The 23,252-nt window shown below is 46.1% G+C and overlaps 2 protein-coding genes across 7 annotated transcripts in view; one reads left to right on the top strand and one right to left on the bottom strand.

Moving 5' to 3' along the window:
- On the bottom strand, positions 1-14,563 carry BDH1 (3-hydroxybutyrate dehydrogenase 1). Its single transcript, XM_080604923.1, has 7 exons — positions 14,422-14,563; positions 13,217-13,345; positions 10,948-11,020; positions 9,480-9,590; positions 4,610-4,751; positions 2,879-3,031; positions 1-1,878 (listed from the first exon to the last, which is right to left on the bottom strand). The coding sequence occupies exons 2-7, from the start codon at positions 13,297-13,299 to the stop codon at positions 1,409-1,411; spliced, it is 1,032 nt and encodes a 343-aa protein (XP_080461049.1). The 5' UTR covers positions 13,300-13,345; positions 14,422-14,563; the 3' UTR covers positions 1-1,408.
- Positions 14,552-23,252, top strand: part of LOC308199953 (D-beta-hydroxybutyrate dehydrogenase, mitochondrial-like) — a gene marked incomplete at its 5' end in the record, with an annotated part of 28,713 nt that continues 20,012 nt past the window's right edge. For 4 of the 6 annotated variants that reach the window (XR_013955104.1, XR_013955105.1, XM_080604920.1 and 1 more), the window contains 2 exons: positions 14,552-14,692; positions 19,480-19,590. Coding sequence is in view for 4 of the 6 variants with exons in the window: in XM_080604920.1 (XP_080461046.1) it covers positions 14,552-14,692; positions 19,480-19,590 (252 nt within the window). Of the gene's footprint in view, positions 14,693-17,552; positions 18,358-19,479; positions 19,591-23,252 lie in introns of those variants that run through there. The other 2 variants (XM_080604921.1, XM_080604922.1) reach the window with 2 other exon arrangements.

Below are 23,252 nucleotides of genomic sequence, written 5' to 3'. Positions count from 1 at the left end.
TTTTACCATTCATGTATACATTTATTAAGCCAAATGAGTCTGATCACGTCATGGTATGTTACTATAGCACATGAGATCCCTTCTCTTCAACTTTGCCAACAATGGTTATTTTAATTACTTTTTTGTTTTTTTCCTTTTGAGCTTAAACAAATTAACTCTTTCAACATTTCCCCACGAAAGGCTCTTTTGTGGTCCTGTCCTTTCCTTTCCTTTCTCCTTTCCTTTCCTTTCCTCTTTCCTTTCCTTATTTTCTTACAGTACAAAACAAATGCTTCACAGACATGTAAACATAACCATCATGGAAATTAAACTGCACCTAAAGTTAACTTTATTGTGTTATGGACGTTTTGTTAGATTTATATCCTGTTAGATGTATTTCGGCTCAGTGACTCCTTCAATGGAAGTTATTAACGGCACCTGCACTGCAGTAGTGCCTGGAGGCCCTGGCGAGGGTTAAGGGCCTTCTGTGCATGGTGCTGTACAAATACTTCAGTGTAACTAACACTGAGGTCCCTGGTAAGAATGGCATTCACTGATCTGATTCACTATAACCCTCTTTGCTTCCCTCTGGTCAGTGGTGACCCTCACAGATTATACGAGCTGAAGGGAAACTCTAGGAGTTGGCATTCAACTAGTACTGAAGAGAAGAGAAATGTTACTAGGGGTCAATCCTGATGTCTGCAGCCCTGTGAGTAAAGCTTCTCACACTCATGGGAATGCTCATACAATTAAGAAACTCCTGTGGGAAAAGTCTGCTGGCTTCAGTCCTTGGATGACTGAACTCCAAGAAAGCACGTGAAAAAAGCAAACTGGTTCCTTTTCTCTAGTAATTCTCAGTATAATTCTAAGAGAAAAAGGGACAGGGTCAGTTGCTTGGTTTCAGCATTTCGAATGTCTTGAGTTCTGATCCCCAAATTTAAGAAGTCTCTGCTTTGCCTTGGGTTACTGTAATCAGGCCTAGAAAAGTCTGTTGGACACTCTTAGTCATCAGGAGGCCGTGGCTTGCCACTACAGCATGGAGGGCCTTTGTTATATGGTGCGAAGGCTGCATCCTAGGCAGGAATTCTGAAAATTGTGTGCGGTCAACAGCAGAAATTATTTTGAAACCACTTCAGAGCAATTGCAATTTAAATAACGATTTTAACTTGACATTTGAGGTGAAAAAAAAGGATTACAAGAAATAAATAGCAAAGAAACAACGTCCCTGCACAAACGTAATATATTCCTGCCTATGAAGCACCCTTTGCAAGTTATTGCCCTTTAGGTTATGTCAGATGTTTAGATGAACCCTTTAGAGCTAAAATACAGTACTCTGAAACGAGGTTAGAAAAATTTAAAAAATGGGAATTGTGTACAATGCTCTCTTCAAAACAAACTTCCCACTGGGGCAGCCTAGGAGTACGAGGCCTCAATAGACATAGAGCCGATCTGAGATGGCTGCCGGCATGTGTGTCATGATCTGCATGCGCAGCCACCAGTAGTAATCCATGGGGTGGTAGCGGGTGTAGGGGGTCGTGGAGGTGAGCGCGTGGGCAACGCTCTCAATGACCGGCGAGGTGTCTGTCGAGCCACTGTTGCAGTATGTCTCCATCTTGCTGACCTGCTCATCGAAGTACTTCCTGCCGTAGTCTTTGCGCACTATCTCAGGGAGCTCGTCCCACATTTTGTCGGCTATGGCTTTGATCCGCTCGGGGCTGTACAGGTTGGTGGCAGCTATGAAGTTGCCAGGCTCCACGATGCTGACCATCACCCCCTGGGGCTGCATTTCGTACCGCAGGCAGTCGGAGAAGGCTTCCACGCCAAACTTGGTGATGCAGTACGGCGAGCGGGCAGGACTGCCCATCCGACCCATCATGCTACTGATGTTCACTACACGACCTAGGCAGAGGCCAGGTAGAGCACAGCTGAGCTGCGATGCACAGAGCAGATACCTGACACAAACCTCCCACCAGATTCCTGAACGTGCATCCACCCCTCCCCGCATATCCCTAAGAGCTGCCTGGCAGACCTGCTGGTGGCTCTATCGGTGCGTTCCCGCCCTATGCAGCAGCCTTCAGGCAGGAGAACAAGCCCACTGCAGGGTGCTCCCTGGCTCGTTGTACCCCAGGGCACAGGCAGACAGTGACACACAAAGCGCGGTGCTATGGGGAACACGGAAGAGGCTGGACAGAACCTGCATGGTAGGAAACTGGATTGCTCAGCAGCAATCAGGACTGAGCCCAGACAAGAGGAAGGAGCATCAAAGAAAACCTCTGGCACCAAGACTGAGCTTGTTTATTTGCAAGGCTAAGGCACGATATCCAGGAGCCCAGTGGTAGCTTATAGCATCTGCCTCTCAAAGGTGCATAGCTTGCTCCTGTACCACAAATGGAAAAAGCAGCCTAAGTCCACTGCATCCTTCTCTGTGTGACAGCTGGATTATGGCTTCGGGCACAGAGCTGGGTCTTTCCTCCTCTCTCATTTTGGTAGGGGAGAGCGCTGGTAGGAGACTGGATGCTGCAGTCTAACCAGTCTGCATTTCCTCTCAGTGCTCTATGCGGAGTTACGTTAGAAAGAGCAACCTCGACCACAGAAGCAGATACCTTCTCATGGTGGAGAAATGCTCCCTGGGCCACATATAGTAAAAAAATATACTTGTTTAGTCAGGTAGTTGGCCCCAGTACAAGAACAATTTTGCATTTTTATGCTGAGGCCTGTGTGAGCTCCAGAGCCATTGTATTGTGCCTATGCTGTGGGTCACGTTCTGTCTGTAAAGGTACAAAGGTGGCCAGTGGTGCAGAGAGAAGTGTAGTAGACCTTTTGGTCTCCATGACAGTAAGACACAGGGCAGGGCAAGGGACCTGCTCCACCGAGTGAAAGTCAGGAGGAAATCACTCACCCTTTGACCTCCGGATGAGCGGGAGGAAAGCCTTGGTGGTTCGCACAGTGCCCCACAGGTTCACTTCAGCTACCTCCATGTAGGTGTCCATGCTGGTGAACTCTACTTCCCCAAACGTGGAGATCCCAGCGTTGTTAACCAGCCCCCAGAGCCCTACAAGATAAAATCAAACAGAAAGTTTTCCCTCTATGAGACTAATGAGATCAGCTTGCAATAGGCCTGGTTAATAGATAATTGAACCAGAAAGCTCTTCATTAAGACCTGTAATTACGACAACCGGATAGAAGAGAACCTAGAGCAAACCTTAGTCTCCTGAGCAAATATAACCACAATCAAAATCTGTTTGTACTGCCCAACACTGCAGCCACAAAATACTGTGAGTACAGTGAAATTCTGAAACAGCAAACAGAGAATTTCAGCTTGTCTAAGCTGTTCTCCTTGATATTCTCTTTTCAAAATTCTCATTTTTAAAAGCAGCAAAATACACTCTCTAAATGCAAATAATAAGAATAGAAAAGACCTTGTAAGAAACAAAATTCTTTTGGTGTAAAATCTCGTGTTACCATAAGATCTCGAATGTCTGCAATACTGGTGAGGGGGATATGGACATGGGTGAGCCTGCCATAGCCTCTCCCTTTTATTCTGCTCTAAGCAAGATATGAACAGAAGCTATTAACTCATTTGCCAATGAAAACAAAAGTTTAGAAAGGAATTTGGAATAAAATGAACTTACTTCATATATTTTCAAATTGCACAGTAAACAGACTGAGAAAGGTCTGGGTTGGCATCTCTCTGCTTTTTATAAAATCTTACTGTTAGCTGTTGACTGACTGTGTCTAGATCTATCTTCTCAGAAGCAGCCCAGAGAAAGCAACGTCCTCTTGGCCTATGCTTGAGAATACAGGGCTGGAAAACTTTATAAAGAAGAAATGTACACATTAAAATAAATGTTAAAAAAAAAAGTAAAAGAAATAGGTTTTTGCAAAATCCAAAATAAAAAAATTACTGGCTGTTCTGTTTGTGAACAACCTTCAGGTGCTGAAGTGGGACGCTCCTTAAGGAGAAAAATGTAGGTCACCAAAGGGTGGAAAGGTTTTAGGAATGCATGAGCAACTCGAATTTTCATAGTACCAGAGCAGATTTTGCTGTCCTCACATCAGAACGAGGCAGACATGCTAAGAAAGGTAGGTACAGCTACCCCTGCAACTATTAAATGTATAATATATGGTAATATTTACCATAGCATTAATAATAGTCAGCTTCATAAGAAATCCTTTTGATAACATCTCCATTTTCTTTGTTTTTTCAAAGTATAGGGGAGACACTTTGGTTGTTAATCCACAACCTTTGGACACGGGCCAGGTTTTATGACTTAATGGGGGTTGCAATAAACCTCAGTTCACAGGATCAAAGCACTCATCCCAGGGCCTTGAAGCAACGCCCCAATTTCTGCTTATGTCCCTACAGGAGCTAGTGGAGAAAAAAGCCGAGCCCTTTTTTTGTTGTTTGTTTGTTTGCAGATGTTGTCTTAAGGCGCAAGTGGGAAGCAGCTTTCTGATATCGCACATTTAAACAGGCCATTTGCTCTGCACTGCTGCTCCTCAGAGCTTTTTGCCCTTCAATGTATTGCTCAGCTTCTGAAGTATGCCCTTAAAATGCACTCGGCGCCCAGCTGAGGGAGCTCTTGTCACCTATCTCCGTGTGCCCTTACAGACTGCGGGATGCGCCTACCTTTCTCTGGGTCCTCCAGGCTGCTATTCACGTGCTCCACTGCTCGGTCCACTTCTTTGCTGTCGCAGACATTGAGCTGCACAGTTCTCATTCGGTCACTCTTCATGTCGTCCAGATCCTTGGAGCCACCATCTCCCTTGTCCTATTGGGGAAGAAAGAGCTGGTTTGAATCTGGCCAAGGAACTCGTGTAGAAGACCAAACGTGTATCAACCGCCAAATCAAGCTTTTGCTTGAGTGCACAGGGCAATCGGAATGATCAGGACAGTCCTGCAGTTCCAAAGGGCACAGACAGGGCTGTTCCTGCAGAAGAACACCGTTCCTTGAGCAGCTCCATCTGACCATCAGCCCTGCCATCGAGTCAGCTGCTACACACTGCTGCAGCAACCAAGAAAGCAGGCGGAGCTGGATCTGCCCAGCAAGGTAACTGCTGCCCAGTACAAGCTCTGAGATCAAGCTGTGATCCACTGCCACGGGTGCCATGGTCACTTTTGCCTGTGCACGGGGCACAACAGCGTGGCGGTGGTAACGGTATAAAATAGCTGGTGAGTGGCTGCCCATGTACATTGCATGTGCCTCTCAGTCACATCGCCAGCCCTGGGAGTGACAGCCTTGTAAGAGGGACTGCCTGCCCACTGCTCTCTCCCTTCAGCTGATCCGTGCACACAGCTTCTGCCGCCTGGAAACACACCTGCTGCCTGGAAACACACCTGCTGCCTCCGGCCGACTCCTGCAGGGCGCAGTTACCAGGTGGCTGGCCAGCTCGCCTGATAGTAAGCTCCCAGGAGGCTTTTCCAGCATCTTGCTCTCTTCTCCTGCCCTCTCCATGAGCTGTTTCTCACACCTCTTTCCCATCTCCACTTTTTTTCGCAGCTCAGAGCAACAGTTTCCCCCAGTACACACATACCTACTCCCAGTCCAGCCCTGTAACTGCAGCTGACCCCTCAGACACCTTTCCCAGGGGCCAGATACTGCTAGCAACAAGGCTGCCGTGCCCAGAGCTACCTGCTGCGGTGGTCCTGCAACCTAACCTGGCTATGGTGCTAAGAGGACACATACACACAATATTAGTATTAATTTGCAACTATCCCTGAATTGCTTTCAGACTGCCCACTTGCCTCCTCAGAGAGCCCACGTCAGGTAGCCCACTTTAGATACCACACTGTGCCCATACAAGAGTGGCCATACACATTGCTGCGTCTCTGGGCCACCTTATCTTCCAAAGCACCTTCTCTTGGATCCTCTTGTTCCTGGGCTTATCTGCTGTGCTCACACACAGGACCCTGAAGCTCACTGACTTCGGTACCTGGTGTCTCCTCTATCTTGTTCTCCACCCTTCCTTATTCCAAAGCAGACCATTAATACTGGTTAGTGCTGGTCCTTAAGAGAAGGCATTTACTGCATTCTCCTCACACGGAAGCATTTCACATACAAAATGGAGCCATTAGAAGTCCCATGCATAGCTTCATGGTGTTTGGTTTTATGGTGAACAAAAAGAGCCTCATGCTAAGTTCATTGCTCACTCAAACCCACTTTGGTGCTGAAGTCAGCATGTATGGCAAAGCACTGGAAAGCACACAAATGGCCCAAAAAGGGGAATAGGGGAAAAAGGGAATAAGTTGCCAAAAGGGAGTCAGCAAATGTAAGCACAGAAGTCCCTTGGAATCAGCAGATAGAGCTAAAAGGAGAACAGCAAAGCCAACGTGCTTCCTCCTCCAGTGCCAGGTCTGTGAGGTGCTAAGAAGTCACCTGCCAGAGAAGAAAACTCCGCGAGCCACCATGTGGGCGCAAGGTGGAAAAAGCACGTGTCTCAACTTCTCAAAAATTTTGGCAAAAGATGCGCAGCAGTGGACCTGACTCTTAAGTATCCAATTCTCCTTGTACGACCAGGTCTCTGGGCCACAGAAGCACACCAGCATCAGAGGCCTCATAAGCTTTGCTGGAAATTTCACAGCATCCTCTTCCTCCTCCCTCACAGAGCCGGCTCTGCAAGCCACCATGCCTCCTGCCTCCCCCCACCCACAGCCAGGTGCTTGGAGAGGACTCCCTGGGGCTGGGATCCTGACCCAAGAGATGGACTCCAGCCATTCACCCAGGCCCCCAGGGTCATCCCCTCGGCTCTTCACAAAGGGCAGAAGGGTGGTGTTTCAGCCAGGTACCCCATGCCTGCATCACGTTCTCCTGGCACAGGGCACAGCCCATCCCTCGACCCCCGGGCCCCCACACAGCACTGGAAGGGCCTCCTCATGCGTCCACAGACCCCATGGCAAGAGGACCCAGCCCTCATATATTTAAAAAGCAGACCACTGCCTCATCTTCCTCTTCTCATGGTCACTCTCATGGCCCTCAGCTTGGATCTCTATCACTGTGTCCTTGAAGTGGCACGTCACACACCCTGTGGCTCTCAGCACTCCTTTGGGCCCTCCAGGAGCTTGCCTGCATGCTGGGCTGCTCAGATAACCTCTGCCTTCTCATTACCCTGCAAGCTCCGAGGGGCCTGAGCACACACAGCAAAGCAAACAGGGATTCCACGACACTCCTGACAGCCGTGACAAACACCACATATGTCCACTGGTAACAGATACTGCTGGAAAAATACCTTCTTCATCTCGTGTCAGCTGGCTCCTCCAGCTACTAACCAAAGAGAAAAATAAGACAGCTGCAGTGTGATTGTTCATCGGATCCAGTCTACTACTGTCTTCTGGCAATGAAGCATCAACACTCACTGATACATTTGTTGGTGAAAATGTTAGGAACAAACAGTGTGAAATAGCACTTAGCACAGATGCATCCTTGGGGTCCCCTTAGTCATGACTCCAAACACCTCCCAGGTCCCCTTCAGCAAAAACCAGCCAGGTGCTCAGGATCTGGCCACTCTAGGAAACCCTTCCTAATGAAGGGTCAGCACTGCACACATTTTTTATCTGCAAGGAGAGTGCACTCCCTGGGGACACAATGTTGGAGTATGTTTCTGATGTGCAGCTGCGCTCTGAAAAGCAATCACATGAAAATAATACTCAAGTTTCATACTCATTTCCTCTCAGTGAAGGCTAGGTCAAATATATCCAGTTTACAAGCAAAATGTGATGCTTCTTATTTCCACCTCTAGTTCCATCTAGAACCTAAAAACAGACTGAACATTTTCTGTCCCTAAAATCAGTACCAACAATAACACTGACCAGAATTCTCTTTGTTTTTTTTCTGATGAGACCTATGGCTTAAAGACAAGTCAGCTCAGTCTCTTGGAGTTTAGTTCTACAAGGCTAGGAACTTTTTCTTTTTTTTTCCATAAAGTATGTGACCTGAAAACACAGAGTAGGCCAACCAGTTGACTAGGGAGCTTTGGCATTTTTATAGTGTTTTTCTGATGACAGCTGCTGTCACCAGTCTTGCCATGGTCACACAAATTTTGGAATATGGAATGTGAATCCAGCTAAAAAACCACAACATTTAATTATACAGTGATAAAGCAAAGAGTTTTGGTGATTCTTGGAGAGGAAGCAAATGTTGATCAAAGCTAAAAGGATTTCTGTCACATGCTTCATTTCAGTTTATGCTGAAATTGTCAGAGGCCATGATTTTCCACTAACATGCTTGCAGTAGCATGTGTATTGAAGATAACAAAATAGAAGGGAGATTTCAGCAACAGTTAAACGCATGCTCACTGAAAATCAGGTCTTTCTGGCAGCTCAGACTGAGGAAGTGAAATACAGAAGTAACCCTGTAGCTCTGAAATTTTGGACTACTGTCAACATATAGGCAGGCAGTTATTCTGAGCAGTGGTCTTTAAGTCTCAATGTTATCATCTCTTCTAATTTTGACTTTTAGTTACAAAAGCAGAGTAAAAATATCTGCCAAAAAGGCAGCCTTCTACCCTCCCTCTTCTCAATACCTTTGGAAAAGCAGCAGTTTATAGAAAGTATCTTGTTCTGCTGTGAAGCCTGTAGAGGGAGCCCAGGTTAAAAAAATATAGCCTTGGCCCAAGGCTGAGACACCACAAGGGGACAGAGCTATCTGAATGCAACTTTCTCATTTGAAAAAAATGTGGCAGAAAGAAACTAGTAATTTAAGCAAAACTTTGTAATAATGGAAATACTAACATCAGAAAGAGTATTGGTAACACTAAAAAAAAAAAACAGCCAAACACCTGACAAAGTCTCTTTAAATAATATAACTATTCAGGACACATTTGTAGTGATAAGCAAGCTAAAAGATTTGGATCAAAGTAACTGACCCACCCCAGGATATCCTGAGGAGTAGGTTTGCTTCCGTCGGGAAATGGCAATGCTGCTGAAAATGTGCCAGTGTTTCATAAGGAAAGGCTAAAGCTCTCTGTTATTCACCATGATGAGGCATCTCTGACTGCTTTTCGAGAGTATATCAACAACTGCACCACTAAGCTATTTGTGGCCTGAATCTGCTCAGTTGCACTAGTGAGACTTTATCACCTTCACAGCGAGTTCAGTGTGCACCCTCAACGCACACTACAGCATGGCTGTATTCACGTAGATAGAAAGCAATGCTTATACCACCTGCTATAATATCACTGGTGGCTTGCTGGATGTCATAATTAATCAAAATAAACTCTGAATAATTATGTATTGCCTATAAACTCGGATGTGGGGTTCTAGTCGATTGGATTTGGAACAGACCAGAGTGTTGTAACAAATAACCTTTGCAAGCACTGCAGTCCTGGTTATGGTCTAGACCAGATAATGCTCTATGAAATTCAAGCACCTGTGCCTTTCCCTTTGAACTGCCAACAACCCTCCCTCTCCTTGGCAAGATGCTCTGCAGAGTGGAGATGAAAGACTGGATTTGTGTGTCTGTTCACGTGCCACAGATGAAGAACAAAGTTTTTGGTTTTCCTACCTTTTGCAGGCAGCCAGCGTAAACAATGAAGCCTTTGGCATGCAGGTGCTTGGCCAAGGCAAATCCGAACCCTGAGTCACAACCTGTTATAAGCACAGCTCTACTGCCGATCTGCAAAACAAAACAAAACAATGCGCTGGAATTGAGCACTCAAGATTGGTGACTTGCACTACACAGAACAAAACCATGTCCTTGGCCAGGAGCAGTCTGTTCCAGGGACATTTTCTATGCTCATTGCCAGCTACTGCCACCCAGAGCCTCCTGAAGACAAGAAACAGGTTCTAGCACCTCTGGCAAAGAGACTTTCAAGGCAAAGAGACCAAACTATCACTCTCTGGCAGTTCACATCCATCGTGAAATCTGAAAATATACCAGACAGTTCCCAAGAAATAATTTTTCTTCAACAGCAACTGCTCCTACTGTTCTGTGCCTTGCAGCCTGTAAGGTGTGGGGAAGATAGGTCGACTGAAAAAAGGCGGTATGTTAACCTTACTGACTGCTCATTTATCTTTCTCCTTATAAACCCTCTAGTGCTGCATTTTAAAAGCTAAGCAGAATCAAGGGGATTGCATGCTTGAAATTAAGACCAGTTGGTGATTAGTCTTTTTTTTTGTCTTCCGATTTTTCTAACATAATTTAAATAGAAGTACACCTCTTTCCTTCTCCAAACCCCTTGCCGTAGCCCAAAGAGAGGCCGCAGTTAAGCGGCATGTTGAGAACTGCACAGTGCATCAAACATCCTAGCAGCAACAGGTGTGCATGCAGCAAGGTGCTGCTGTGGGTGGGATGAGGTAATAACTGTTTGCAATTCATTCCAACTCATCTCTGTTAAAACTAGAAATGGGGCCTTCCACAGGATACACAGGGACTGATCAGTCCCGCCTGGCAATGATGCGAGGGTTGCACCTGAATTCCTTTCAGACTCTGTCCCAGGCTTATGGAGCAAGATGTGCATGCTCTAGCCCTGCTACAGTGCTGAGTTCTGTGCCACACGACAGACAACAGGGCAAAACACCCCCTTTCCTTTTGCTGGGCACTGTTTCTGGCAAGCTACTGCCTTCAAGGAAAAGGCTAATAAAGAAGGGGATCCCTCTCCAGAATAAGATGTGGGGGCACACCAATTTATTTACATGACTTCATCCAACCATACTCTGGAAAGAGAGCTTTATTAAGAACCTGTCATACAAATACCCTCCACTCTAAGGTGGAAGATTTCATCTGCTGAGTGAGTTCCAAAAATAGAAAAAAAAACACTGGTGTGATTGTTTATTTCCATCCTTAGTAGCATGTACCGTGTTGCGTCAATGGAAGCTCTGTGCTAGGAAAGAATGCAGAGTATGTTGAAGAGGTCCAGCTCGGAGCCTTTCGGGCGAATAGGAAAGAAGAATTTGGTCACCAGGCTTTGGGGAGTTTAAAGCTCCAGCTCCGTAGAACTGGTTCCCAATCTGGAAACCACAATCACACTCACCTGATCAACCTCACTTGCATAAGAGCGGCTACCCCACGAGGACAAGAGAGGGAAGCAAAACCTTTTCACAGGCCTGTTAAAAAAAAAATACAGAACAATCAGGCATGGGATATCTTGTCCATACCCTGGTGCTGCAGCATTACATACGAAAAAGAAAGTGGCGCTACCTTTGTACATGGTGCAGACTGTCACTTGAGAAGACAGAATCTGGACATTTCTTCCTCTGCAATGTCTATGCTTTAGATACTCTTAGACAGATCTTATATCTCCTCTTTGCTACTGCTTAAACTAAGAGATACTAGGCCTCTGAGCAGTATCTGCCGTGCAGATCTGAAGCTCCTCTGCACAGCATGTCTGACTGAAGTAAATAAAGCGAGTTCACAAATACAGACCAGAGCAAAGCAACAATGCCCTCCAGGTGAGTATCTGTTTATAAAAGCTATGTGACCAGTAGCATCACATTGTCTTAGGTCTTACTGTCATTCATCAAAACCAGGCCTAGACACCTCATCAGACTGACCCTGTCCTCCATCCTTGCCAGCCACCTCTCTGGACCATATCAGCTTTTTCATATTTTGATTTGGGCCCTGACATTGCCCCCTGCCTTCTGGCTTTCCCCTAGACGTGCTGTATTTCAGCTGCTCTCTGGTTCCTCTAACATCTATCCTTCAGTAGAGCTTATCTTCCAGGCTGCTCTTCTAAGTGAATTTGCTTAATCACCCACAGTTATCTCCTGCTCAGACATCACAGGCACTCCTAGGGTGACCTGTGCAACACTGAACAGCAAACTGCAGACACTCTGGCCTCTGAGCTGCATTTTCTGCTAGCAGGGCTAAAGACAGGGTCTAACAGCGCAACAGCTTTGAAGCAGATGAGAAGGGAGCTGACCTACTTACAGGTAATGGTGTCCACTCACCTTCCTGCAACAGTTTGGCTCTTTTCCTAACCTTCACTGTCACAAGCTCAACCAACTCTTGAAACAGCAATGGCCAATTTAATTGCTGCAAAGGTCAGACCCCAGACCCAAACTGTCTGTTAACATTACTGACCGGAATCCTGGCTTGGAACTTTTGTCTCAATGCTAAGCTTCTCTGTGTTTTTCAAAGTGCCCAGAAATGTTCATAATGTTTCTTTTAGTTGCATTAAGTTAATTTTTATTTTTCAATGTCACATCTGGTCCTGTTATTTCACTGCAGCACAGCGAACAATTGATTTGCTGCACTCTATTCACAGTAACCTGTGGTGAATAACTGCTTCGTGTTCCTTCTACCTTGACTTGAAGGCAAGGGCATTAAAATAGATGCCAGCTGCTGATCAGCAGGAATGTCATCAGAGGAAACAGCTAAGAAGCATAGATGATGCTAGCCCTCAAGTACACTAATGTACCATGAGCCATTTTTGTCATTCTGCATGACTGAATTCTAGAGACCACAACTGAGGCTTTTAAAATGCACAGATGGTCCACAAATTAAATCTGTCCTTGTAACCACACATTTGCTTTTGTTCAGTTACACTAATAAAAGCAGTTCTCAGCTTGAAGAGTCAAGTACACAAACGTTACCTCAGTGCATTAAGATACTGGTATCATGGTTAACACTGTCTTTCAGACAAACAGTTGCATTTCCATTTCAGATTTAGCAGTATATGGGTACTTCAAAAAACACAAAACTTTGTACCAAGCCCTGAGTAGAAGAAGTACAAAGTGGAAAAAAAAAAAGTCTTTTCTGAACTTAATAACACGTTAATTTGAAAATTTAAGGCCACAGCAGATAGATTCCTGCTGGTGCAGCTTGAGCCTGTTGTGGAGTAGATAGCAGATAAAAGGGTCAACCTGTTTGCATAGGAAATCTCTGATTGCTTTGCTATCTTTGCTCTTTATGGCTCTGTCACAGGAGCCATCCGTGGCAGTGATGGTGTCACACACCACTATCAATAGCAGTGGAACAACAACGGAAGTGGCAATTCTTGCTTAGTCCATTAAACTGCTTGTTTACAATTAGCAATACACACACCATTGTTTGGGAACCTTGCTTTAAAGCAAACCCAGTGAAAGTAATCCATTTGCTCTGAATTTGTACAAGTACGGTTCCCATTATACACAAAATATATATATATATATACATATTTTTTCAGAGCTAGGAGTTAGAATTAAATAGGCAATTTTCTGCCTATTCATGTTCAGAAGAAAGAGAAAAAAAAAAACCACCAACGAACAGTTTCATTACCCAACCCAAGTTCCTTTCCATGTCTTCTTCACCATGTTACTTACCTGAAACCATTCCCTGGGTCCTTGAAATTCAGTTTTTTTACAGAGATGTTCAGGAGAGGCCGGGACAGCTTGGTAGCCAACATGCTTCCAGTTAACACACTCTACCAACAAGACTGTTCTCCCTTAGATCTGCAAGACAAGATAGCACCTCAGCTTTAGTTGCTCAATTATTTTGTAAGTCATGCTGACTCCAAGTCTTTCAAAGAGAAAATCAAGTCCAAAGAACTCCTCTTTCCCCCTTGCAGTCCCTCACACCGAGATAAACGGCTCAACCTTCAGCCACCTCGAGCTGCCTTTAAATAAGGAAAAAGATTACACGTAAACTAACAAGCAGGAAGTCATTTCAAGAAAACGTCCATTTCTCGTTGTTTAATGCATCCTAAACTATATTATCAGAAACAGCTAAAAAATGAGTTATTTACTCATGCAATATATTATTTCGAGTGAGAAATATAAGATAATTTTCAACTAAAACAGACGTTCGCGCCATGGCTGACATTATGTTACGTGTTCCCAAAGCAATCCCTGGGCTTTATGGCTCGTACAGCCACATGCTTAAAAATAATTTTCTTTGTAATGAATTAGCTGCTGATACTGGACGATGCACACGGAATGAGTAAAAGTTACTAGGGGAAGAAAATGGCTCAAGAGTAAGAGTGAAGCAGGGAAAGTCGATTTCAATCGTATCCCCTTTGCATACACCGGATCCAGTGCACACTACGCAAACACACACACACACACACACACACAAAAAAACATCTCCCCAGCCTAAAGCACAGCCTCCTCCATTACTGCTGAAAAACGCTGCCTAGTTTCGGGATCTTATTTATGTCTCTGCTGAATTCTGTGCTGCTGCCGCAGCTTCAGGGCCTGCAGAGAAACAGGCCTACACGGAAAAAAAAAAAAAAAGTCAAATTCCCCCAAAAAAGAGCTGTTGTTGGACAGCAGGCTAGGAAAAGAAAGGTCTAGAAAACTCGATGAAGGCAGATTTGCGGCGCTGCGAGGTGCCGGGGGTCCGGCTGGCCCCGACCCCCGCTGCTGCCCGCCCCGGAGCTCGGCCAGCCGCGGAGGGGGCCCTGGGGGTCTGTGCACCCCCAGGCAGCCCTTGGCAGGCTGCAGGTGGAGGCGGCGGGGGGGCGAGGGAAGATGCCGGCCGCCGGGGATGTCGGCAGGGAGGGGTCCCGGGGAGCCGCGCCGCGCCTTACCTGGAGCCGGCGGGGGGCTGCGGGGCGCTGCCGCCGTTTGAATGAGGCTGTGCCGGTGCCCCGGGGGCGGGCCGGGGGAAGGGCCGGGCCGGGCGGCGGCGATAGGCTGCGGCCGCCACGGGCTGCGGCCATGCGGGGCACCGCCGGGCTGCTGGCGCTGGGCGCTGCCGCCGGGCTGCTGGCGGGCGGCGGCGGGCGGTGGCTGGGCCGCCTCCTCCGCCTCCTCCTCCTGCCGCCGCTCCGGGCGGTGCGGGCTCGCCGCGCCCTGCCCGTGAGTATGGGGAGGGCGGCTGTCACCCAGCGGGGTCGGCGCTGCGCCCTCGCCTCACGGGGAGCCCGCTGTGGGGAGCCCTGCCCGGCTCTGTAGGGGGGTCCTCAGGGGGAGAGGATGGAGAGAGGGGGGCCTGGGACGGACGGAGAGGGGCCTCGGATGGAGGCAGAGGCGGCCCCCGCGGCACAAAATGGCGGCGCGCCTGCGGGGCCGCCACGGGTGCAGTTGGAGCAGCGCCGCACCACAGCGCCGTGCCGGGGGCCATGCCGAAGGCCCTCCCGGGGCCTGAGGGGCTGCTGGGCGGGTCAAGGTCTAACGCCGTGAGGGGAGAGAGGGAAAATGAGGTCGGTGAGGGGTGAAATCGCCAGGTTTGGAATGGCGCCTGGAGGTCTGTCAGCTTCTTGCGGGGATTTGACAGGGGCAGCGTTGTCGGTGTTGCTGCAGTGCTGACCTCTGTGCTACTGTAAAACACAGTTTCACGCCACAACGTTCATAAAGCAGCGAATGCATGGATTTTGGTCCAGCGTTCTAAATTTGGAAGTGAGTGTAAAGGAGAGAAAAAAGCCCCGTGAATAGAACAATTGCATAATCCATTTCCTTTTATACGTTACAAAAATAAATAAAAAATGTCTGGGGTGCTTTCGCTGGTTTGGAGTGAACTTGGCTCTTGCTTATGTCCCAAATAGCTTCTGCAGGCACCAGAGAGGATCTGCAAGTGGACGTGTGTTGTTCTAGGAGTTCCAGCTCAGTCCTGCCTGCCCTGAAGTGGGCAGAAAATACTTCTGACCTGTTTGCAGCCTCCTGCTCCGCTGCTCTTCTGTGCTCTGCTCCTCTGACACCTCCATCCTATCTGCATTTGTGTCATGGCAAACAAAGGGAGGGGGGAATATCTGCGTGAGGGTAGCATTATGGCCCTCTCCAGAGATTCAAGGAGCAGTTAACGTGTCTCCTTGTCGTGAAGATGATGGATGGTACACTAGTTGGCCGCTGGCCTTTGGCTTGGAAGGCCTTTCAGCTATGACAGCTTGTGCCGAACTTCTTGCACTTAAAATTTCCTGTACAACTTCTCCCTCTGAAATTTCATTGTGCTGGAACAGAGGTGGTGGTGTGCTTGTGCACTGTAACCAGGCAATACATGCTGTCCAGAATTGCAGGAAATCAATAATACAGAGGTTCCTGTAGCAAGTGAATCTTGTGTCTGGGGGATGCTCTGCAGCCAAGGATTTTTGTACGTTGGGAAAATACCTTCTTTCAGTTTGAGTGTTTTCAGTTTGTTTTCCTCAAATTGAAAGCTTCAGATTCCCAACTCTGGAAATAAGGAACAAGCCAAGTTTACTGTGTAACTGTTTGTTCGTATCTTCAAATTAACCTACCTGATCAAAAAAAAAAAACAAAAAAAAAACAAACAGTTACGGGAGGTCATCAAAGGGAACAGGATTCAGAAAATAATGTGGCACAGAGTGGAAAAGGATCAAGTCTGGGCAAGCGTGGTGGGTTCCCAAATCCTCAGGAAGACTGAGGCTGACAAACTAGCTTTGCTTTCCTTAGCCCCTATTGCCATAAGTGTGTGTAATTTGGATAGGTCATCTGCTTGACTAAAATAGGTTCTACCGATTAAGAAAGCAAATGTACACCCAGTAGGAAAAGCTGGTGGAGTGTATGTGTCTGAGCTGGCTGCAGGCTGAAAGCAGTCTGCATCACTGGAGCTATTTGAACTGTGAGAAACGTGTTTTACTGGTAAAGCGCCACAGATCACGGGCAATGATACAGACATTACCCTAACCATTACCCTAATGTTACCCTAACAAGGTGCCACAGCAGCACCTCCAACACAAGGTTTTATTCCACACTCTTAGCTGGTCTCCTGTGCCCTAACAACATTGTACAGTTTTCTTTGTAGTGTTCCCTGAGACCGCTGTAGGACTTGGTGAGTGAGGCACCTGAAATTCCTTAAAACATTGATTAACATCACTGTGATGCCAGCTGTGAGAGGTGGGAGCCAGTCCTCTGCCTGCACGATAGTCACCTTTTTGTGTCACCATGGTGTCAAGCTGTAAGCTGCAGATTGACCCTTATCAAACTCCAGGAGCGAGGCCTATTAGGCCTTATCTCAGGCGCTTTCGAAGGGTGAGGATGGTCAGGCTTTTCCGTGTTCAGAGTTTTTTTTTTTGTGATAGGATCTCTTTGGGTGCGTACCTTGGCAATGGGTTCACACCCTGTTCTCGTCTCTGGAAGGTCTCTGTCCACCAGGCACGTCACAAAGATGAGGGCAGCTGCAGGTAGATCTGTTAGATCCCTCGGGTTTTCTGTGCATGCTTGTTAGTGCTGCTGGGACCTTGGTCTGTCATGTACCATGTTATTGTAGTCACATGTTTTATTACCAGCAATTAGAATAATAACAAGTAATCACCAGAACTTTCAATACTGTAAGTTGTTGCTCACTTTTCTTCTCCTTATAGACAGCTGAGGAGATGTTTTTTTTCCATGTCCTCATTTTTGTATACATTTTGGTATTTGGTTTGTTGTGTTTGTTGTTGTTGTTGTTTTTTATACCAGAGAAAACAAACCAACTGCTGAGAGCTAAAATTAGATGCAGACACAACCACAACCCAGCCATTTGTAGATAGGTCTTCCTTTATTACCTGCACGTGAGTGAGCTCTGTCCCGCTCAGACCTGCTGCTGAGAGCTCACTACAGCTGGGGGTTGTGCATCTTATCCATTTGCCTGTTCTGGCCTTTGGAAATGATCACATCTCTTTATCTCCTGCTCAGTTCCTCTGCTTTCTGGAAGTCCCGCTCCTTCAAGATTCAGAGGCAAAGGGTGTAGGGAGGTAAGGCAGAGGAAAAAGTCCGATCTTTTCTTCTCTAAGTGCCAGGTTGCTGAATTAATGTGGGAAGTGACCTTGGCAGATCTGTGATCTGGTTTGTTATTGATCCTCATGTATCTTGGAGCTGTGTCACTGTAAATTAAACGAAGGTTGACCACTATAGTTAATTCTCACTTATCTTTTGTCCTTTAGCTGTAGCTACCTTTAGAGCTTCCGTAGAACTAGCCTGTATGTGGGTGCTGTTGGCATGAATATAGGAACCGGTATTTGTGTGACATGCTGTGGGTGTTCATATGATAAATGAGGGAGAGACTTTTGATCTGTTCATTTCAACTTCACATTATGAGCCTCCTTTGAAACAATAACTTCAGTGTGAGATATTGGACAGGACAGGGTGTAGCTCATTTGCCTATTGCTGTCTGCCTGCTTGGGCTCATTTTGAGTATGTGCAGTAACTGATCGCTATCGCCCTGCAATTATTCCTTATTGCCGTTTCACTACCAGACGTCAGCAGAATGAGAGATCAGAGCATTGGTAATTACCCCGTTTCTGTCTGAAACAGGGGCTGGGCAAGAAGGTACAGTTCGTACATGAGTAGTGTAAGATACAAACGTTCATGTTCTAGATGTTGTTAATACAGTAATGGAGAATATTAGCTGCAGATATCGCCATAGAGATGGAAGTGACCTCACTTCCTTATTGCATTCTCTAGATATTTACTGCTGTATCACGTTACTGCCTTACAGATAGGGTTTCAGTTTGGAGCAGTCTGAAAGACTGCAGCTGGGTGGCTGCAAGTTGGGCTAAATGTCACGAGGTCCTTGCTTCACAGCTGTGGTGAGGAAAGGGGGAGAACGATGGCTTTCAAGCAAAGAAAGAGGGTAAATGTGCAATGTTTTGGTACAGAATCCTATTCAGGATTTTGGATTCTGTTTTCAGAACTATCACAGGCCTGTTGTGTCAAAGCGGATGTAGTATCAGATCTTCTCTTTCAGTTCATCTGTCAGTCAAAAGAAAACGTAGGAAGGAAAGGAAAGAACTGTAGGATTTGATAAATGGTTCCTGTTAAGAGTGCAGTATTTCAGAAGGAAACATGGCTGCACGTTAAAGCGTGGCATGGAAAGTGATTCACTGAGCAGGTAGGGTACAGGCAGCAGTCACTGCAGCTAAAAGAGCTGCTCTGCACTTCAAGCAGGTGACATGCTGTCATGGTGATGTTTTCTGTGCTGCTCTTTCCTATATGCCTATGAGCTGATAGGCGTATTTTTAAATGTTTCTGTACTGTTTTGGCCACTAACACTTGAAAGAATGAGCTGCTGTTTTAGGTGGGGTGTCAAGGCAACACACGTAGTTACAGACTGGCAGTTGAATACATTTAGGATTTCATGGTTGGGAACTGGTTACGTTTCTACACAGTTATCTTCTCTAAGCTGGTTGACCCAGCCAAAACTCCACTGAAATTGTTGGGTTTAGATTGCCATAAAACAGGTCTGTGGCCATTGTGACTTGTATCTGTGTTCGCCACCGCGCACGGGGAAAGGGAGCTGAGCTACACAGAACTATGACCTGGCTTCGGTTTAGGATATCGCTGCATGCAGAGTGATGCTTGGCCAAAATTATGCATCAGGTCTGAGCTCTCTCTGGACTGGAGGGAGATTATCCCAGCTCTTTTGGACGCATTCTGAGGTGTTTTATAGGGGGTGCCTTTTACAAGGGATTTTTACTGCTAACTTGGATCGAACAGCCATTGCTCGGATAGGTAAAGTCAGGTGAGCTCAGTCCCACACAGGGCCCAGATAGCAGCCACATCACCTCCCAGTTGCTGATGGTTCCTTCTTAACACAGGCTGGCCCTGGCTGCAGGGCTATGAGCTGCTCCTTTGTGGTGTAGCTCAGTGCTGCTGGTACCTACACCACTGCATTGTCTGACAGTGTCATGTTATTGTCTTTCTTCGTACAGGTTGAAGGGAAGGCGGTGCTCATAACAGGCTGTGACAAAGGTTTTGGACATGCCTTGGCTAAACAGCTCCATGCAAAGGGATTTACTGTTTTCGCTGGATGTTTGCTAGCGGTGAGTAGTAACATTAATCAAAATTCTTCTGTGACTGGAGAAAAATGCTTCTCAAGTAACAGCCTCTTCATCTGTGGCTTCCATTTGCCCTAGTCCAAGACCTGTGGGAGGTACAGTGGGCAAGGATCTTTATATCTCTTTGCTTCATTGACGTGCTACATCTTGTCATTCCTGTAATTCTGAGCTCTTCAGGGCAGAGACTGTCAGATGCATGTCTGTACAGTAGCTTGCACAGTAGGGTGCAAGGTTTCAGTTCACTTCTGGAAGCCTCTCAGCAATATGCAACACACGCGATAAATCTGATGGTCCAAGAGTGCTATGGCACCATGGCTTCTTGTCTTTCCATGTGCCTCCATTGCTGTCACTTTCCTTTGGGGACGCTCTCCTCAAACTCATCTCCAAGCCACCTCTCCTGCCTTGCTGCTCTTCAGCAGCAAGAGTGTTTTCTTTCCAGTATTGCCAATTGCTATCTGTCTTAATGGATACTTTACATCCTTATTCCAGCGTCTCATTTCTCAGATATTTTTTCTTCTCCTTCAGTGCAAGTGCTACTTTTGCTGTTTTGCAGGGATTGAGCACCCAATTTGATAAATGTTCTTTAAAAAGTGCTCTTAAGCTTGTGTGTTGATACGATAATTCTATCGCAACTCTGGGCTATCAGTTGTCTGCTCATGGAGATAAATGCTGTTTTCTACTCTGACTTTCCTGCTTCTAAAGCACCTAACACATCAGCACAAACACAGAAGACCTGGGAAGGAAAAGTGATTTAGTTTCCTTTCCTTTTACCTTGGCTTAAGGAAATAGTTAAGTTTAAGTATTGGCAATGTAATAATCATGGCTTTTAGTGCTAACAAATGACATGAAATGAGTGTATCTTGTATCTTTTTGCTTTACTTTGTATTACTTTTCAATGGAATAGAAGTTATTTGAAGATGGCTGTTCTAGCTCAGGTGCTCAGAGTGATGACCAGAGATGCTTGAAAATTGTGGAGGGTGAGAATAACAAAAAAGAAGGTGGTCCTCCTTGCCGGTGTGGTCTCAGCGGAGGTTACGTTCTTCCCCCACACCAGCAGGGAAAGTTATTATCAGCTGACATATTGTGTAACTTGAGAGCAAGCAAGTCCTGTTGGAAAGTTGCCATTGTTTGGAAATTTCCATACGGAGGCTCTGTAAATCCTTCAGTAATCACGTCATTTGCTCCTTTGGGGTATCTGTCTCTGTGGTGATAGCAAGTCAGGCGTTCACTTCGCACAGCAGCAGGTGTAAGGAACAGAAAGGAGAGGGGACAGAGTGGTTCTGAGAAGGCTATTTCAGAAAGCAGCACACTAGTGCACAAAAGAGAGGGTCAGACTATTTGAAGCCACAAAGAAACTAAGTGCATCCAATGTAAGCCCTGTTTGTTCATTTTATTGCCAAAAAATAAATTTACTCCTTGATCACAGGTTATTGCCTATTCCCAAACTGGCCTGGCAGCTCTTGGCATCCTCTCTGATCTGGTCTGGCAGCTTCTTACTCAGACAATTTCTTTTTTTTTTTTTTGTGATCCCTACTTAAATTCTGTGTGGAAGTGGAAAATGCATCAGCAATCCTAGCTGCTTTGCAGGTACTTTCAAGATGTTGTCTAAGCACTCGATCTTGAAGAGGTAGAGTGGAAGAATGTGATTTTTTTTGTTCTGTATTTAATAAATTTATGGAATGCCAGGATTCAGTGCCACAGGATTTCACCCGTGAGTGGTTTGTTGTTTTTGTTGTCCTGTCTGGCTTGTTAGTATTTTATCTGCTGTTAGGTGCATCTGAAAGAGATGGTCTGGTGGCAACATAATTACCTGGATAGCTGTTGCTGAAGTGACACAGCTGAATGCTTTCTGCAGTTCTTGGGGCAGGCAGCATCCTCATGGAACAGCCTCGTGGTTTAGGTGATTGATGGGGAAGAAAGTCCTAGGAATTTCAACTTTGATGAGCAGGAGCTTACTGAAAACCTAATGGCAGAATGTGCTTGAGATGAAAGGCTATAAATCTAGAACTGACTGCTCGAAGAAAAAAAAAAAGCGTATAGGCACTGTAGAAAGGGTGATGAGTCCAAAAGAAGCAGGAAACAACAGTAAAGGCAGGGAGCTGTTAGGTCAGATCATTTGTGGAGAATAAGGTCTGAGCATATGAGCGATTACTGCTGGTCAGTGAAGCTGTGCACACGCAGCGTGGCCGAGGATGCAGCTACCCTGTGGTAATCGGCAGTGTGCATGTAACTGCTCATGGCAAATGCGAGGAAACTTCCCCTGTCGTGAAAGACTGAGCTGCCGTAGGTTCACTGCGGGGTCAGAGCAGGTATGGGGGCAGTTGTCAAAGAGCAGATGCCAGGCTATTAGTTCACACATAGTTATTCCGTCTTCACTTACTTGGTGCTTTTATGCTGAGAGTGAAAGGATCCCTGATGTACTGCTAGTCGCAGAAAGCTCTTACATTAACAGGATGGTACCTTGTCGAGTGCTTAAGGAGTTTTAATGATCATAAAGCCAAAATAAAGTTACACGATGAACAGTACTGAAATTGGTACTGAATACCGAGAGCAGGCTGAAATAGAGCTGGAGGCAATCAAGTGCACAAGGGATTTTGTTTAGCAAGGATAAGTAAGTCCCCAGGGGAAGTTCCCATTAATATATTAGAATTAAGGTGGAAAAATGCACAGAGATCAGTTATAGAATAACCTGAAAATAAGAACTACTGAAATAGTCGATTTCTTATTTTCTTTGATCTTATTGCAAGAAGAAAAAATAATTTGTTTTCATATGCCTACGGACAGCAGTTTTCATGAGGAGGTAGGGATGTTTGTTCTGCAGGATGGAAAAGGGGAAGAACAGGGAATGTTTACATAAATGCTTGTGTTGGAGTTCACCAGGCCTGATTACGTAGAATCAAACAGTTCAGTTGGAAGGGACCTTCAAAGACCATCTAGTCCAACTGCCTGACTCCTTCAGGGCTAACCAAAAGTTAAAGCGTGCTATTGAGGGCATTATGCAAATGCCTCTCGATTGCTAACAGGCATGGGGCATCAGCCACCTTCGTAGGAAGCCTGTTCCAGTGTTTGACCACCCTCATGGTAAAGAAATTTTTCCTCATGTACTGAATGTGCTAAAGAACATCGAGGGGATGAGCCAAAGTGTTTTCTGTCTCGTGGGTGATGTTTTCAGGAACATTTGGAGGCCAGGGTACTTCCAGAGGACTGGATAAGGGCAGACACTGTACTTGTCTCCCAAAAGGAGACAGAGCTCTGGAATTACTGACCAGGCAGCTCACCTTCAGTGCACGAGATGAAGTTGCAGCACACTGAACTGTCAATTTTATAAATGCCTAGAGCATAGTGTGATTTGCACTGTATAAGTTTACTGGGAACAGGCTGTGCCATGTCAGCCTAATCTCGTTCTGGCTAAGCAGCAGAGTGGTTAAAGGGGAAGGAATAAATGCATCTCGAATACGGGTTTTGACACAGTCCCTCATAGTCTTGTGAGCAAATTTATGCCCTAAGCATGTGACTGCTCTTCAGCCCCAGTGAAATTTTCTCAGAAGCACCATGGAATGGAGAGTTCACTTAGGAAAATAATGTGCGTGGTGCCAAGCAGGGAGGATTACAGGCTCCTGGGGGAGTAGGGTTCAAAATGATGCCAA

This window comes from Anser brachyrhynchus (assembly GCF_964034855.1).
Source record: "Anser brachyrhynchus genome assembly, chromosome: 9".
In the NCBI taxonomy this organism is placed as follows: domain Eukaryota; kingdom Metazoa; phylum Chordata; class Aves; order Anseriformes; family Anatidae; genus Anser; species Anser brachyrhynchus.
The sequence above is the reverse complement of the archived record's forward strand: the minus strand, read 5'-3'. Positions and strand labels throughout refer to the sequence as shown.